Below are 18121 nucleotides of genomic sequence, written 5' to 3' on the forward strand. Positions count from 1 at the left end.
TCCAAATAACCAAGATATAGTTCACAGACCACATGAAGCTCAAGAAAAAGGAAGACGCCGGGTGTGGTGGCGCACGCCTTTAATCCCAGCACTCGAGAGGCAGAGGCAGGTGGATTTCTGACTTCGAGGCCAGCCTGGTCTACAAAGTGAGTTCCAGGACAGCCAAGGCTATACAGAGAAACCCTCTCTCTAAAAACAAGAGAAAAAAAAAGAAAAGAAAAGAAAAGAAAAAAGAAAAGAAAAGAAAAGAAAAGAAAAAGGAAGACCAAAGTGTGGGTGCTTCGGTTCTTCTTAGGAGAACAAAATACTCACAAGAGCAAATGTGGAGATAAAGTGTAGAGCAGAGTCTGAAGGAAAGGCAACCCAGAGACTGCCCCACCTGGGGATTCTTCCCGTATATAGTTACCAAACCCAGACACTGTTGTGGATGCCAAGAAGTACATGCTGAAAGGAGCCTGATATGGCTGTCTCCTGAAAGGCCCTGCCAGAGCCTGACAAATACTGAGATGGATGCTTGCAACCAACCATTGCACTGAGTGCAGGGTCCCCAATGGAGGAGTTAGAGAAAGGACCGGAGGAGATAGAGGGGATTGCAACCCCTTTAAAAGGGGGAAGAACAACAGTGTCAACCAACCAGTCCCCCAAGAGCTCCCAGGGACTAAGCCATCAAGAAAGTAGTACACATGGCTCCAGCTGCATAGGTTGCAGAGGATGGCCTTGTCATCAATGGGAGAAGAGGTCTTTGGTCCTATGAAGGCTCTATAGATGCCCCAGTGTAGGGGAACTGAGGGTAGGGAGGTGGGAGTGAGTGGGTGGGAGGGTGGAGGAACACCCTCATAGAAACAAGGGGAGGGAGGATGGGATGGGGGCTTTAGGGGGAGGGACCAGGAAAGGGGATAACATTTGAAATGTAAAGAAAGAAAACACCCAATAAAAAAATTAAAAACAAAAAATCTTTCTGTTGTTTTAGCTTCAGAGAAGACCTTGAGGGAGCAGTAATGTCTCCAGCTGTCTCTCCTGGACCTCAGCAGGCTTGCTTTCACCGTCTCACTTCAGATTCCATAGTATTGTAGCTGCTAACTTTTTCTACATATTTCCACTCCTCTCATTTGTTGTGCCTTTGTGTTCCATAATGCCTTTGCTACCTCACCTTGAGTGCTAGATGAAGTGTCATGTGATTGGCCCTCTAGTTCTTAGTGACCTTAGAAGTGGTTTCAGTACTTGAACACAAGACGTCCCTCAAACTAGACAGATAGTAAAAGAGCAGGCCAAAGCTCAATGTTGAACACTGGCACAGCGTGTTTTTCTTACGCCTATGCTTCATTTCTAAATTCTCCTTCCCACTTGAAGTTTTATTTTATCATTTTAACAGTGTCTCAAGACTGAAAAATGTTCTTTTTCTGGGTGTGGTGACTCTCCTTTTCAATCTCAAGACCCGGGCTAGTTAAGACAACAGTAGCCATGGGTTGATGGTGAATCAAAAGGAAAAAAAAAAAGAGAGAGAGAGTTTACTTTTTAATGATTTAATTTTATTTTACGTTAAAATACATTATTTAAGTGCCAAATAATTGCTGTTTCTATTATACTCTCTTCTCAAAGAGCAGTCACTTTGTTTCTCCTTGTCATTATACCTCTGACTCAGAAATAACCAGTTTCAGGTAGGCCTTCCAGCACACACCTGTAACCCTTGCTGTGGGAAATATTAAAAAACGAGCCAGCATTCCCACTAGTGCTGGCACTGGCATATTCTTGCTAAGCTACTTTCTCCAACTCACCCCCCCCCCTTATGCCCCATCACTGTGTTCCCAACTCTCATTCACTTGTCCCTGGATCCACTAGTTCCCTCTCTGCCATCAGCTCTGTCCCACATTCTAGTAACCAAATGGAACTGCCAACCTCTCAGTTCCATATCACAATACACAGTAAACTCAAGACTCAATGTTTATAGTTAACCAATCAGATTTATATATCAGTAAGTTCTCAATACACAAGATGCCAATACAATAATTTCAGAACCAATTGATAATGATAAAAGCTCCCACCTAGATTAGGCAAATTATCCCAATATTCTAACCTTTATGGTATTGTAACAACCTGTGGCTGGTCATAGCCACACTGATTCATGTCATCTTCCTCTTTTTCCACTACCCAGAGATGCTCCCTGTCTCTGCAACTCTTTGCTCTGCCTCTCTTCCCTGTCCAATCACAGATCTCCCACTGCCCTAATGTGATTGGACAGGGAAAATCCTGCGACAAACCCCAGCTACTCTGGAACCCAAGGCAGAAAGAGCTCTAGTTCAAAGCCAGCCTGGGTACTTAGTGATGCTCTGTCTCAAAATAAAAAGCAAAAAGAAGGTTGAGTATATAGCACAGTCTCTGAGCACTCATCTATGGGCAAAAATAAATGAAATAGCTACTTCTTTTTTTAGTTTTTCGAGACAGGGTTTCTCTGTGTAGTCTTGGCTGTCCTAGAACTCACTCTGTGGACCAGGCTGGCCTCGAACCCAGAAATCCACCTGCCTCTGCCTCCCAAGTGCTGGGATTAAAGGCATGTGCCACCACCACCCAGCTGAAATAGCTACTTCTAACTCTTACCTGGCTACTTGGTGTTTCCTGCCTTGCATCCCTGATAAGGTGCTTGTTATGCAGAGCTGGGCCTTCCCAGTGTCTTATCTTCTCTTTGTAGGTCACATTATATGATTTGTATCAATACTTCAAGTTTGTATTCGTGAAGAACCAGAGGCTTGTAGAAAAGCTATGGCTGTAACATTTCTTTGTGTTCCTTCTACTTGGAGTTAATAATGGTGCTTTGGTGTCTGCCCACTCTATTTTCTTGTATTTCTGTGTATTTATCAGCCCTGGACTCTTGGTCTCCTGGTTTCCTGAGGGATTCTCTCTGGGTCCTTAGTTGACTTCTGTGGGTGTGTGGTCTGCAGGCATTCTCATTTCTCTCTAGCCTCTTTTTGAAGCATATTTCTGTGGTCTAGTAGCTTCCAAGGAATATGGGTGTGTAAGAGGTAGATGTTTTTAAGCTCTGTGTATCTGAAAATGTAGTATCTTGTCTTTATTCTCCTGCTTCAGTTTCATAGTACTCTTGATATGAGTGTCTTACTCTGTGTCTCAGATATTTTGTGTCTTTTCTGTCTAGACTCTCATGTTCCCTCTGGTGCAATTCCCTGAGTCGTAAGCTGACAGTACTCTCCTACTACCTGCCTATTACAAGGGTGTTGGGCCTCTCAACTGCACTTGCCTTGTCTTCCCTTATTTTTGTTGTTTTGTTTTGGCTTGGCTTGGCTTGGCTTGGTTTTATTTGACATTTTGCCTTGACCCTCTGGGAGATATTGTTACCTCAGTATCTTCTCTCATCCCTTTATTGGGTCTTTCTTTTTCCCATCAAGCTTTTCTTTTCCAATGATGTACTTTCAAATGTGTTCTTTTAATTCTGAGGGTTTTTGTCTGGTGGTGCTAACATCTTGACTCTGCTCACTGTCTTCCGGGTGTATTTTATACTTACTTTGTTCTCTCAGTCTTGAGCCCCAGGCTTTCTGCAATTGCCTTGAAGCTCCTTGGTTTGTTAAGAGTCGGGAAGAGAAGTTTAAGAAATAGACTGGCAGTTCAGAGTGTACACATGCGCCAGCCTCACTACAGCTGATCACAGGTCTCCAGCTTCCATGTCATCAGCCTCTGTTCCTCAAACCTCTGTATGGCTTCTCTGTTGCTGATCCCAAAGTTCGTATGTAGCCCAGGCTGGGTTGGACTCAGTATGTAGCCAAGGACAAGCTTGAATCTCTGATCTAAGTGCTTCTATCTCTCGAGAGCAGAGATTACAGGTGTATGTATATAAGGCAAGTATTCCTAACAACAGTTTTACATCCCTAGCCCCTAATGTTTAGATTTTTTTTTTAAAGCAAACTTCCAGTTATCCATAGTAAATTGTCAAAAGAATACTGTAGGTCATGACTAGCCCTATCCCTTGGATTTAGACCTGGGTTATTTTCTTTTTCTTTTTTCTTCTTAAGTCAAAGCTTTTCAAAAACAATTGTATAAGGATCTGGAGAGATGGCTTAGTGGTTCAGAGCACTTGTTGCTCTTGCAGAGGACCTGGGTTTGATTCCCAGCACCTGCCTGGTGGCTCACACATCTGTAACTGCAGTTTCAAGGGATTTGACACCATCTTCTGACCTCTGTTGGCAGTAGACACACGCACACACACACACACACACACACACGCACACATGCACACACGCACACACACACACCCTGAGATGAAGTCTCATGTATCCCAGGCTATTTCAAGCTTGCTAAGCTTTCCATATAGCCAAGGCTTACTCATTACCAAGCCTGACTCTATGAACTATCAACTCATAGTAGATGCTTGGATAAGAATGTCATACTAAATTAGTAGATGTGTTCGGATTTTGGAAACAGGAAGTTTACTTCTTCTTTTAAGTAAGAGAGACCTAGCATTATAAGTTATCAATCACTTACCTGGGAAAAGCCTTCTCTAATGTCTAGGCCAAATAGAGAATACATTTTGAACTGGGGTGGGAATCCTTGGTACCAAGAACTCTACTTTTATTTTGTATCAGCTCAGGGAGGAGAGGGTGATCAACTAAATAGAAGGATGAAGGTAAGACCCATATTTCCACAGCTAATTGGTTGTAAAGTCAGGACCAAACCCTAGGCACTTCCTTTCCATAATTTCATGCTTTCCTACTGTATCCATCTTAGAATGACTTTAATTAAATAAAAAAAAAATAGTTAGATTACAGGACAGAAATGATCATTCCTCATTTATTCATTTTTCATCAAATATCAACTGTGTCTTCTTTTTCATGCCAGGCATGGAGAAGAAGAGGACGTGTTCTTGTATCTGTGGTAGCCCAGGACCAGAGCCCTGCTATGTTTGTGGCTAACTGGCCACTTCAGCACCACCCTGTCCAGTTAGCCTTGCTGATGGCTTTAATCTGGTCTCTAGGAAAGACCCAGAACTCCTTGGCTGCTTCAAACTAGCATCCCTCTTGTGCTTTTCCTGGGGCCTGAAGTCATACCCTTTCAGGTGGCATGACCTGTGTCAAAAATGAGGCATTGCCAGTTTGTCCCATAGGCTATTCGAGAGAACTAGAATTGAGTAAGGTCCAGAGCCACACAGCGCCTCATGAAAATTGCTCTCTGTTTACAGGATACATGAGCTGGCATTACTATGTGACTATGCCAATGCCAGCCTCTACCGTGGCAATTGCAGTGGGGTGCTGGACAGAAATGAAGCCCAAGGCATCCCCATCAGACGATCTGATGACTGAGCATGCTCTCCCCCTCCCACCATCGGAAGCTGGCTTGAGGTTTGTGTTTGGGAATTTGCTGACTTCTCTCTAAGGCTATGAGTCACTTGCTGAGGACCTGGGCCAGTTTGGACCTCGTCAAAGCAGGGAAAGGCCTACTGGGAAAAAGAGGACTGGGAGGCAGAAATATGGGCTCATGAGGAATAAGAAGAAAGCAGGGGGATGGAAATCGTCTGTGATGCCAGGAGAAGCATTTCTACATGTTAGCTTAAATTAAAAAGCTTCATACTGAACCGTCTGCCTCCAATCTTTTAGAAGTTGGTTATAGTGCCTGGTCAAAAAGTGGCTTAAGAGTGCAGTGAAATTCGTCGTCCATTTGACCTGAGGATGTTGTGGGGCAACCTCTTCAGTGGTGCTCTGTAGCCTCGGGGAGCACAGGCTACAGGAGAACTCACATAGTTGTTGGGTTAAGGGATTCCTGCTGAGAAGAATGATACAAATGTTTGATCTTTGAAATAAGACAGAGTGACAGGGTTTTGTTGGTAGAGTCCTTACTCAACAGGCATGAAGCCCTGGATTCCATCACAACACCACATAAACAGGTGTGGTGGCCTGTACTTATAATCCTACACTTAGGAGGCAGAGGCAGAGAGGTAAGAAGTTAAAGTCAATCTTGGATACATGGCAAGTTCAAGCCAGCCCTCTATGAGACCCAGTCTCAAATAGAACAGAAAAAGAAACCAACTAAGTTAACGTTCTGTACTTGTCTTTCTTTGCTATGTGGCTTATATTCTTACCACGGTGGCTATGGCACTCAGGAACTGACACCACGTGGTTTCTTCTCTGACTGGCACAATTTCTGCCTACATTGTGCTTTCTTGGCAGCACAGAGCTCGTTTCTACTTTTTGCTCAGTAATATGTCAGGTTTAGAGTGTCTGTCCTAATGGCTCTACTTTATATGGTTCCAGAAAGATTATTAGCTTTTAGTTGTATCCTCGAAAGGGAAGTGGGGAATTGTGGACAGAAGTGGCACACACTGCTTTCATGTGGGAATATTAACTGTAAGTGAGACTCTCTAGTATTCCCTTTCCATGCTCTGGATCCACGCGAGAGGTTTCACTTTGTAATTGCAAATGGCCCCAGTTTCTGAATGAGGAAGACAGGGGCCCCAAAGAGTAACTTTGACTTGGTATGAGCAAGAAATGTATCTTCTTTTGGTAGAGCACTGATGTGCTCTGCAAGGTTTGTGACTGTTGTGTGTCCTAGCTGATCCTGAACCCACACAGAAGCCACGGGCTATCTGAAGGCAGTGTCCAGGGGTCATTTAGACCTGAGAAGAGACCAGTAAGATGTGTTGGCTCTGTTACTTTTGATTATAAATGAGGATAAAGAGGCTCAGACAATAATTTGTTTATTTTCCTACCTACTGAGGAACATTACCTGTATTCATTTATATTAGGTCTAATCTCTACAGAGGTGACTTAGAATCTTTCAAAGAGATGTTTAACACCTAAATATAAGAACTGAGCAATTTCAGAAGGCATCTTGGAGCCATCTTCTTACTTGGAGTTTCCACATGACCCAGCTATTGATACTAACTAGAGAGTATCCTCAGAAAAACAGAAGTTGAGGGACTGGGAGATGGCTCAGTGTGAAGGTTCTTGCTGTCAAGCCTAAAAGCCTGAGTTCGTTCCCCAGAACCCACATATTAGAAGAAGAGCGCCAAGTCTCAAAAGTTATTCTCTGACCTCTGCATGAACCCTTTGTTGTCACACACACATGCATACGCAAACACACACACAATGTAATTTTTGAAAAAGAAAGAAAACATGAAGGCCCTTAAACCTGAGGATGCTATCCTATGGCAGCTTGACAAAGCCATGCTTTTTTTTTTTTTTTCTTTAAGATTTATTTATTATATGTACATACACTGTCACTGTCTTCAGACACTCCAAAAGAGGACATCGAATCCCATTACAGATGGTTGTGAGCCACCATGTGGTTGCTGGGATTTGAACTCAGGACCTCTGGAAGAGCAGTCAGTGCTCTTAATCACTGAGCCATCTCACCAGCCCTGTTTGTGGGCTCTTAATGGTGAAGAAGTTTACCTACAGTCTTAGGGCTCACTGATCATGAGGAGAAGAAGACAAAGAGATTAGGTAGAGTTAGGCCCTCCTGCTCAGAATAATTGGAATCTCCTTTCACTTGACTCTGCCATTGTGAACAGAAGAGAGCATGGCCAGGTCAGACTGGGGAACTGGGAAAAGGAAGCTGAGAAACTTCCTTTGTGTCCTAGGGAAGGTGAACCCTGTTCTTCTTCTGCCCTTGTGTGCTAGGAATGAGTTGAAGAGCATACAGAAGGAAATGATAGCAAAGATTTGGTCACTGACAAATTGAACTGAGAGAGTACACAGGTGCCAGGTTTTCTAATACTTCCATGTCAGTTACCAAACAGGTCAACTGCTGCACTGGTTTAAAGAGGTCAGACAGCAGACTCCAGGAGAACCTTCTTTTTTTTTTTTTTTTTATTAGATATTTTCATTTACATTTCAAATGCTACCCTGAATGTCCCCTATACCGTCCCCCAACCCTGCTCCCCTGCCCACCCACTCCCACTTCTTGGCCCTGGCGTTCCCCTGTATGGGGCATATAAAGTTTGCAAGACCAAGGGGCCTCTCTTCCCAACAATGGCCGACTAGGCCATCTACTGCTACATATGCAGCTAGAGACACGAGCTCTGGGGGTACTGATTAGTTCATATTGTTGTTCCACCTATAGGGTTGCAGACCCCTTCAGCTCCTTAGGGACTTTCTCTAGCTCCTCCATTGGGGGCCCTGTGTTCCATCCTATAGCTGACTGTGAGCATCCACTTCTGTATTTTCCAGGCACTGCCATAGCCTCACAAGAGACTGCTATATCAGGGTCTTTTCAGCAAAATCTTGCTGGCATATGCAATAGTGTCTGGGTTTGGTGGCTGGTTATGGGATGGATCCCCAGGTGGGGTAGTCTCTGGATAGTCCATCCTTTCGTCTTAGCTACAGACTTTGTCTCTGTAACTCCTTCCATGGGTATTTTGTTCCCTATTCTAAGGAGGAGTGAAGTATCCACACGTTGGTCTTCCTTCTTCTTGATTTTCTTGTGTTTTGCAAATTGTATCTTGGGTATTCTAAGTTTCTGGGATAATATCCACTTATCAGTGACTGCATATCAAGTGACTTCTTTTGTGATTGGGTTACCTCACTAAGGATGATATCCTCCAGATACATTCATTTACCTAAGAATTCCATAAATTCATTGTTTTTAAATAGCTGAGTAGTACTCCATTGTGTAAATGTACCACATTTTCTGTACATTCCTCTGTTAAAGGACATCTGGGTTCTTTCCAGCTTCTGGCTATTATAAATAAGTCTGCTGTGAACATAGTGGAGCATGTGTCCTTATTACCAGTTGGAACATCTTCTGGATATATGCCCAGGAGAGGTATTGCTGGATCTTCCAGTAGTACTATATCCAATTTTCTGAGGAAACGCCAGACTGACTTCCAGAGTGGTTGTACAAGCTTGCAATCCCACCAGCAATGGAGGAGTGTTCCTCTTTCTCCACATCCTTGCCAGCATCTGCTGTCACCTGAGTTTTTGATTTTAGCCATCCTGACTGGTGTGAGATGGAATCTCAGGGTTGTTTTGATTTGTATTTCCCTGATGACTAAGGATGGTGAATATTTTTTCAGGTGTTTCTCAGTCATTCAGTATTCCTCAGTTGAGAATTCTTTGTTTAGCTCTGTACCCCATTTTTTAATGGGATTATTTGAATTTCTGGAGTCCAGCTTCTTGAGCTCTTTTTATATATTGGATATTAGTCCTCTATCAGATTTAGGATTGGTAAAAATCCTTTCCCAATCTGTTGGTGGCCTTTTTGTCTTGTTAGCAGTGTCTTTTGCCTTACAGGAGCTTTGCAATTTTACGAGGTCCCATTTGCCAATTCTTGATTTTACAGTACAAGCCATTGCTGTTCTGTTTAGGAAATTTTCCCCTGTGCCCATATCCAGAAGATCCTTCTTGATAAGAGGGGTCCGAAAAGGCCAGCCAATCAGGGGAGCTAGGGGAGGTCACATGTCCCACTCCAGGAAATGGTTTTTTGGTTTTTTTGTTTGTTTGTTTTTTGTTCTTTTGTGCAAGCATAAGGAGGGGTAGTGTTGTGGAATGCCCTCTTCATACTCCTTTCCATGACTGACAGTGAACACTTTCTTTTTGATTATCTGCATAGTTGTCCATCAGAAATGTACAACTGATAAAACAGTAGTTTAGAGTTCTCAATACTGCCGTGTCATCCCATCTCATATGACTGTCTCTAGTAGTTAAAGTCATTCTGTTTATCCACAACTCTAGTAGTCAAAGTAGTTCTGTTTATCCACCATATCCCCGGCTCCGTGGGCTGAGCAACTCTGTTTTGCCATCACACCTATGTTGGTGTTCCTGAGCATGTTCACATCTGGTGATGCCCACCTGGCCAGACTTTCTTCCCACCAATCTCGCTCATGTCAACCTCACATTTACAAAAGCGTTCCACACCATGATTTTCACTTACCTAAGTGTTCATCTAGTTTCCAGAATTTAGCCAAAGACTTGGTCACTGAATTTTTTTTTTTCATTTTTGCATTTTTTAAGACAGGGTTTCTCTGTGTAGCCCTGCCTGCCCTGGAACTCACTCTGTAGACCAGGCTGGCCTTGGACTCAGAAATCTGCCTGCCTCTGCCTCTCGAGTGCTGGGATTAAAGGCGTGTGCCACCACTGCCCGGCTTAGTCACTGAAGTTTTTGATCATCATTCAGATGAGCTAAATTAGCAGGGACAAAGAACTCCTCCAGTCCACTTGGGATGAACATTTTAGTAAACACACAGACTAAAGACATTAGATAAGCAGTCCAATATGCATTAATTCTATTTAGTTTCAGCCATAGAAGAGTTTTGTGTTACATTAAGCCTCTCAGGCCTTCATTTGGGGTCATGCAGCTTATGCTTGGGATGGAAGCTTGGCTATCCTGCAGTAGAACTTAATGAAACTGATTGAAAGCATTGGAAAACTGGCACCACGTTAAAGACATTGAGATGATTCATTCTGCAGAAAGGAAGACTTGGGGTGGGGAAAGTCTGTCTTGAGAGTAGTAAAAATTGAGGAAAGCCACTATGAATGGAAGAGAAAGAATCTCCAGTTGCTACTGGGTCTGTGCTGTTGATTACATAAGCCCTGGATCCCCTTAGCTGCTGCTTGAATGGGGCCTTGAAGTGAATGGGTATAGTCATCTTTTGCCTGCAGAAACCTTAGGAAGCATGTTAGTATGTGATTGACATCTACTGTGGCCTACTGGAGTATTGTGTACACACCTAATTCAAAATATTCTGTCATGTCACAGAGTTCTCTCCTATCCTTCCTAATCTGTCCTCCTCTCTTCAGGCAGCCATATTGGTGAGACTGTGGCTATGATGAAGAGAAAGAGGCCCCGAATACTGCAGTTCTCACCTCGGTCACAGCTGATCACCACACTGGTTACAGCTCAACCACTGAAACCAAGGTGTATTGGTCTTTACATAAGACCTCACAAGTGGCACCCCTCATACAGTTCCTTCACTATCAAGAGCCTCAGTGACGTAATTTGCCCATAGCATGATTTCTTTTAAGTCCTAAGTTTTATGGAAAATGGGATTAAGTTATGCATCTAACAGTAATCACCCTCATTAGTTTGGTGAGTGTTCATACAGGCTTGGAAAGAAAATGACTCATCTTTTCCCTTGAACAAACAGGCTTGTTTGGTGTACCATTGCTGCCTTCAGTCTGTTCCCTAACTTCTAGTTTTCTTAGGTGTAAGAGACAGTCTCCCTGCATGGGGACAAGCAGTTTCTAGGTAGCATGCCTCCCTGCACTGTGGCATCATGATGTTTAGATCTTAAACTTATTCCCTAGCTGCATCCAGAGAGTTCTAGCTTTAGGAACATGCTTTGAAGACCCCCTCTTTTTTTCAGGTTTTTAAGACAAGGTTGCTACTTGTAGCCCAAGCTGGCCCAGAACAGACATAGTCCAGGCTGGTGTCAAATCCACAGTACTCTTGCCTTAGCCTCCCGAGTGCTGGAGTTCTAGACATACTGGTCCATGCTGTTGTCACACTTGGCTTCTAAAAGCCTTTGGGTGGGAGTTTTGAGGCATGATCTCAAGGAGCCCAAACTTACCTTGAACTCGTGATTCTTCTGTCTTTCCCTTTCAAGTGCTGGAGTTACAGGTGTATGGGCATATGCCATGGACACATGATCAACTACAGCTTGTAAAAGCTTTTCAGTAGAGTATGTGAGCTTAAATTACCATAGTACATTTTTTCTGTGTAAATACATTTTTTAAAACCCCATAGAGGCTCAATAGTTGGCCATCTTTGTTCCTCGTCTCTAGGTGGATGTTGTAGCCTGTTTAGTTGAATGTTTACAAGCAGACACTTTGTAAGGTGATGAGTCCAGGACTTTGGCTTGAGTTCAGTGTTAGTAACTCTATTCTTGCAGACACTTTATCCTGGCAGTTTTATGGGTCTCCATTTTTTTTACCCACCCCCAACCATAACCAGGCCTCACTGTGGCTGGTTATTCTTGAAGCATGATGGTGGAAGGTGAGGTTTATTTACATAGCTGTGTGGATCTCCTGATCACAGGCCTTGGGTGTCTGGAAGATACTTCATAAACCTCAAGAAGAATTATTGTTGCAACCTGCCCAAATTGAGGCAGGCAAGCACTTAGAGATTCTTCAGTATCTGTGGTGAATCACAGTAGCACCCACAGCTAGAATTATAATCTGCAATTTAAGGTTACAGGGTTTTTCCATTGTGTCTGAATAGAGGGCATGTTAACAGATGAAAAAATAGAATTCTCTTTGATGTTGGTTTCTTTAGCTATGTAAGTTCTCTTGAGGCCTGTGAGTCAGGCCCTAGGAATTTTCTTTCAATTCCTCCTTTGCCTTTCAGGGAGTAACATGTCCATGGGGCTAGCTGGGCTCTTCTCTGCTTCACTTGAAGGTTGATTTCATTACATTTATACTGAAAGTACATTAGAAAGGGACTGGAGATATAGCTCAGTAGGTACAGTGCTTACCCAATATGCAGGAAGCCCTAGGTTCAATTCCCAGCACTATGCAAACCAGGCATATGCCAGTAATCCCAGCACACAGGAGGTAGAGACAAGATGATCAGGAGTCCAAGGCCATTCTCATCTACATGGTGAGTTTAAGGCCAGCCTGGGATGCATGACCCTGTCTCCAAAGCCCAAAAGAGTATTGAAAAGAGTGCTCTCAGAAGTGCCAGCCTCTGGCACATTTTGTGAAGAATGCCTAGATTACTTTTTGATAAGCTGGTTTGTGATTTTTTTTTTAATGCTGCTTGTGATTTTTTTGGAACACTATATCTATAGCTGTTATTGGTTCATTGTCCTAGCTCACCCCAGGTCACTTATTCTAGGATTTTCCAGAATGGAATCTTGAATTTGCCTGTAGACAGGTATAGCAGCTCACAGCTGCAACCCCAGTGCTTGAGAGACAGATGCAGAAGCGTCAGAGATTTCAGAGATTGGAGGGTAGCCTCAGCTATACCCTGAGTTCAGAGCTACCTGGGCTCCATGAGATCTCAATGAGAAGCCAGTAAATAAAATGGTGATTGCATCTCTCCCTCTCTAAGAACTGTCAGTCACTTGAACAGTTTCTCTATGATGATATTTGCGATCACATTACTGAAGGTAGAATTTGCTTTTATTTGGGTGGAAGGTTGCTTTATTGTTTCAAATCTTGTCCACCCGTGACCCCCATAATTCTAAAATAAGATCTTTGCTTTCATTAGCTTAGATTGAAGTCACTTCAGGCACCTCAATAAATATTTGACCTATAATTTTCACTGCTGTCCAAAAGCAAACAAGCCAATACTTGAAATGAGCCACCTTTTCTAATAAGCCTGTTTGAACCTCTGTCTTCTTTTTTGTTGCCCAGGTGTGATAGCACTTGCAGTCATGTGGAATACCCTTGCCGGTTCCAGAGTGTGTCTGCTGCCACCCAGGACATCATTCCGTATCGAGTGTTTGCCCCAGTGTGCCTTGAGGGTGCCTGCCAAGAGGCCCTGCTGTGGTTGATCCCTCCTTGCCTCTCAGCTGCACACTCTGTCCTGGGAACACACCCTTTCTCCCGGCTGGACATTCTCATTGTCCCCACCAACTTTCCAAGTCTGGGGATGGCCAGGTATGCTGCTCTTCATGACATGTGGAACATGCTTCAAACGTCTAGGAACTAATAGAGGAATGTTTTTCTCAAACTCTCTCTGTCAGGAGTTTTATTTGCTTTGGATAGAAGGGGTTCATTGTCCCCTCCTGGATATCTTGCTGCTGGCTTCAGGGGATCTTTTTATGATTGCTCAGTTGTTGTTAGCTTGGGTGATGAGAACTTACTGCTAGTGAGTCCAAGGTCATGCGTCGGGCTCTAAGCACAGTAACAAAACCTGGTCCCAGGGCCACAGCTGTTCACCTAATCCTGACCTGCTGCCTCATCCATTCTCACCATTGGTCACAAGGCTACAACTTGAGAGCCCCATGTCAGAGCATGAATTTATTCACAGTACTGGAAAAACAGCTAAAAGCTTACTGTGGGGGAAGGGTATAACGACTTGTTCCTATCTTTAATACTGTAAATGAATTCTTTTTACTGTGCCTCCATCTGATTCTGACAAAAAGTAGAAACTTGCTAGCTGACCCTTTGCTCTGTTAATTACAGCCCCACAGTTTGTTCACACAGTGATGGGAGAGCAGCTCTGTCCCACAAGGAAAAGATGGCACGTGAACCTTGACTATGCTTCTGTTTGCAAATCCTAATCAGTAACAGGGCTGTGCTTGACTAGGGTGGGAAAGCAAGCTCATCAGACATGTGGCTTTGAGTTTTTCCCTATTAGTCAAGGAAATTCTTGCTGCTAATTAATTTCCATGCTTTTGAACAGCTGTCATTTGTGGTGTTTTCCAAAAAAAAAAACAAAACAAAACTGCACACATTCTTGGTTAAACCCTTGAGTAGAAAAGTACTGTCCAGAACATTTGCTTTTGATCTTTACTACACACACACACACACACACACACACACACACACAAACCCTATACACACGCACACATACACCCCACACCACATTTTTAAAGGCTTGTTGTAATCCTTGAGGAGGCCTCAGAAAATTGTTTAGACTGATTTTTATCCTGTATTTATAAAGATAATGGGAATATAAAAACTAGGATAATTATATATATGTGGTTGCATGCATCATATAATTGTCTTGATGTCTATATATAGTTTGTCTTAACAAGGAGACTTCTTTGGTTCCTTTGAAGAACTTATTGGTGAAGAAAGGGTTGTTCATTAAATGCGTCTCATTTGTATACAGTTTTGAGGGGTTATATTTGTTTGTTAGGTTTTAACACTTTATGAGCATTGTTTTTCAGGACATATTTGCTAACAACTCTTATGTTCTAGCCTGGGGGAACCAAAGCCAAAGTATTTTTCACGCATAGAACTTCTTGATAGCTCCTTCTTGAGACACAGTCTGCCAGAAGTAGAATATGCTAACCTGAAGACTATTCTGTAAGCTTTTCCTTCCAAATCTGTATGCCCAAGCAGGCAGATGGTAAAGTTTTTGCTTTTTGAGATATTTAACATGATTTAAATATTCTTAGTGCTATATTTTTAAAATAATGAACCTAAGTACCTGACGGCCAAATGGTGCTGTGCACTAATGTCAAAACTGGGGTGTCAGGAACAACTTAGCCACCATGAGAGTGCTATTAGGCTTCAGAACTGGAGAACTGTACAGAAATCTCAAATAGATCCTCCATCCCCACCCTACCTTTCCTGATTAGTCAGGAAATAGTCTGTTCTGGTTAAGTTGTTTCCTGTACTTTGCTACTGTTCTTTGCAGTTGAACAGTGGAAGGGTGATTATGGTGTTGTGTACTCCTAGTTGGGGTTCAGATTTGGGGTGGACTTTTATTTTTTCAAACTCTGATTTAAATCGATTCTACTTGCTGTATTTGACCCTATAGATCTCTACCCTCTGAGCCACATATATAGCTGAGCACCTGGATGACTCAACCAGCTCCTGGGGCCCCACCTCTTTATCCGTGCTCAAGGCTCTGCTAGAGCAAAGATGGTAGGCATGGAGGTCAACTCTGTGCCCCAAACAGGGATAGGCAGACTCTCAAATCTGAGATACCATCATGAGAAATCAGAATTCACCATGTCCTGATCATTATAGTGTGCTGGAGAATCAAAGGACTTCTTGGTAAATTAACTGGTTCTTTCCCGAGTCCCTGTTTTATACACAAGTAGCAGGATCATAAATTCCATAGCTCTGGGCTTCTTTAGCAATTACGTTTTAATTATGAGTACCATTTTAGTATTTCACTTTGGCAAATGACATTCAGCATCTCCATGTGAACAACAACAGGAAAGTCATTAACTGTGTTAAAGGATTTAAAAAATGTTTGGACAATACATAATGTGTTAAACATTATTTATCAGAGCTTGAATGAGAATCCTTAAACTCTCTTTTTTGGTTCTGCTTTTGAGCCAAATAGGTGACTCCAGTGAACTGAGGAAAACACATTTTTGCAACTTGCAAGCTTCATATTCTTGCCCCAGCCCTTTCCTTACTCACTGTTCTAAAGGAAAGGCGCTTTCACTCTTGTCTGGCTACCAGCTTGCATTTGGTCTTCCATGGCCCACCCCATCTCATCTTTTACTCATTTGAGATATGTGGACTTTCTGGGTTTGTTTCATTTCATTTCTGCCTCTGTGAACATGGCTTCTGCATGTTTTGGAGTAATAGGATGCATTCATAAAGTTATGAGTACATTTTAAATAAGTTTCTCATGTACAGATAACTCTCCTGCTGTTGAGATAATATTCTACCGTTTTCATTATGACCTCATGCATTCTTGTGTCTCAAGTTGAGATGGAACAGCCAACCCACCTTCCTTTCACTGAGAAATGAATGCAAAGGATGCTCTTGGTCACACTCCATACCTTGCTATAGTGTCAGTAATGTCAGTGAAATGATGGCCTGCGACTAGATTTATGAATATTGCTTAAGATGAACATGCCAGTCCTACCTCTCTACATGATTATTTTGCTATTTGTCTCTCATCAGATCACAATTATGTCCTGGTCTTACCTGTTTTTATCTTTAATAGTTCAGTTATGTGTCGCAAAGCAGAATTAGGCTGGCAAGACTACTTTGCTGATATCCAGGTACCATACCCCCTACTCTATATTTGAATTTTAAGAAGCCTGAAAATTATCTCAGTGCCAGGGCTTTGTTTCTTGCCATCAAAAGCCATGTGGCTCTACATTTCAACTTCTCTGTTCACATGTTCGTCTTGCCTTTGTCCAGATGTGGGAAGTAGAGGTAGTGTGGCTGGCTGAAGTAGCCGACAGACGCTGACCTCCTTTCTACTGGCTCCATACCAGGTTGTGTGTAACTGCCTGCTCAGTCTCTCTGTTTCCATCAAGCATGTTGTCTGCATGCAGCACTTAACTTAGGAACCTACAAGGGCAAGTAGGTGATGAGATATGGGACAAGTTGATGAGATAGATCTTCATTCCAGTCTGGGAGAAAAAGAGAATACACAAAAGTGAAAATGTGTGCTCTGCAGAAAGTAAAACTAAGGACACTGTAGGGTAGGGGGGGGTGGCTTTGTTAGGGTGGGCTTAGGTCAGCCACATGAGAATAAGCACAGACACTGAGATATGGGACAGCCACAGAGACGAGCTTTGTCTTGGGATCATGGGTGCTGTACTGTCTCATGACCTGCTAACTAGAGCCCCAGGGTTAGCAACCGCTGTTCTTGAGCAGAATCACCACTACTGGAACTAGCACAGCACCTGACACCTAGACTGGACTCTACTCCAGTGCCAAGGGAGAAAGGTGACCCCAAGCCACATTGTCTTTACCTGCTGTCTGTTTCGTGATTCCTTGCTCACACAGTAGGGCCCAGGGAGGGGAGCTCGATGTAAATGTTTGCTTGTCTATGTTTTTAAGGATTTTTTTTTCTTATTGAACAAAAATAATGTTGACAAAGAGTTTAGAGAAATAATTACTCAAATATTCTCAATGCTCTTGGTGGAGAAATATTGTAAAGCCCCTTATTAACACAACTTGTTTGGGTTGTGCAATGGAAGATGTCTACATCTTATCCCAGCTCCTGACGCTGCATGGAGTTTCCTAAGTACCTCAACTACAAACAGGCGCCCTGCACACACTTGCCCAGGAGAGACTGGAGCCAGGTCGCCCCACCCCTCTCCCTGGAGTTAGGCGGGGGTTGTCTTGTTTGTTCTTATCTCCCAGCCAATTCGTAATAGAATAAGCAAAGCACAACAGGCCGCTACAAAGGGCCTGTTGTTTTCAGCCTCAGACTGTGCTCCTTTCTGCCAGAAAGGAAGCAGTCATAAGTTTCTGTCATTATCTTAAGTGGTAAGGTTTCACAGGCTTTGGAAGTCTTTCTTCAGTTGTTGTTTTTTTTTGCTAACTTACACTTTAATTCCCTAAGACCCCTCCTTTAAATGCCAAGGGTTGTGCCCACAGTGGTTCTTCCCTGAGGAACTTGCCCTGAGACAAGTCAGTGCGTGTTCACGCCCCAGTCTGCCCACCCTTAACTTTCTCTCACAAACTCCATACTTGGGGTTTGCATATATGTTTTGTTTTGCGCTTCCATGGTTTCTCAGATTTTAAGTACAATCTCAAATGTTTTCATGGGTTGTTTCTTTAAAAACCCAAACATTTGAATGAACACT

The 18121-nt window shown here is 43.0% G+C and overlaps 1 protein-coding gene across 6 annotated transcripts in view; it reads left to right on the plus strand.

The window, feature by feature from the left end:
- Positions 1-18121, plus strand: part of Aopep (aminopeptidase O (putative)) — a 310014-nt gene that overhangs the window by 85470 nt on the left and 206423 nt on the right. For all 6 annotated transcript variants that reach the window (XR_003845375.1, XR_003845374.1, XM_021215555.2 and 3 more), the window contains exons 4-5: positions 5183-5342; positions 13293-13538. Coding sequence is in view for 4 of the 6 variants with exons in the window: in XM_021215555.2 (XP_021071214.1) it covers positions 5183-5342; positions 13293-13538 (406 nt within the window). In the remaining 2 variants the exon portion in view is untranslated. The remainder of the gene's footprint in view (positions 1-5182; positions 5343-13292; positions 13539-18121) is intronic.

The sequence above is a fragment of the Mus pahari genome, chromosome 16 (genome assembly GCF_900095145.1).
Source record: "Mus pahari chromosome 16, PAHARI_EIJ_v1.1, whole genome shotgun sequence".
In the NCBI taxonomy this organism is placed as follows: domain Eukaryota; kingdom Metazoa; phylum Chordata; class Mammalia; order Rodentia; family Muridae; genus Mus; species Mus pahari.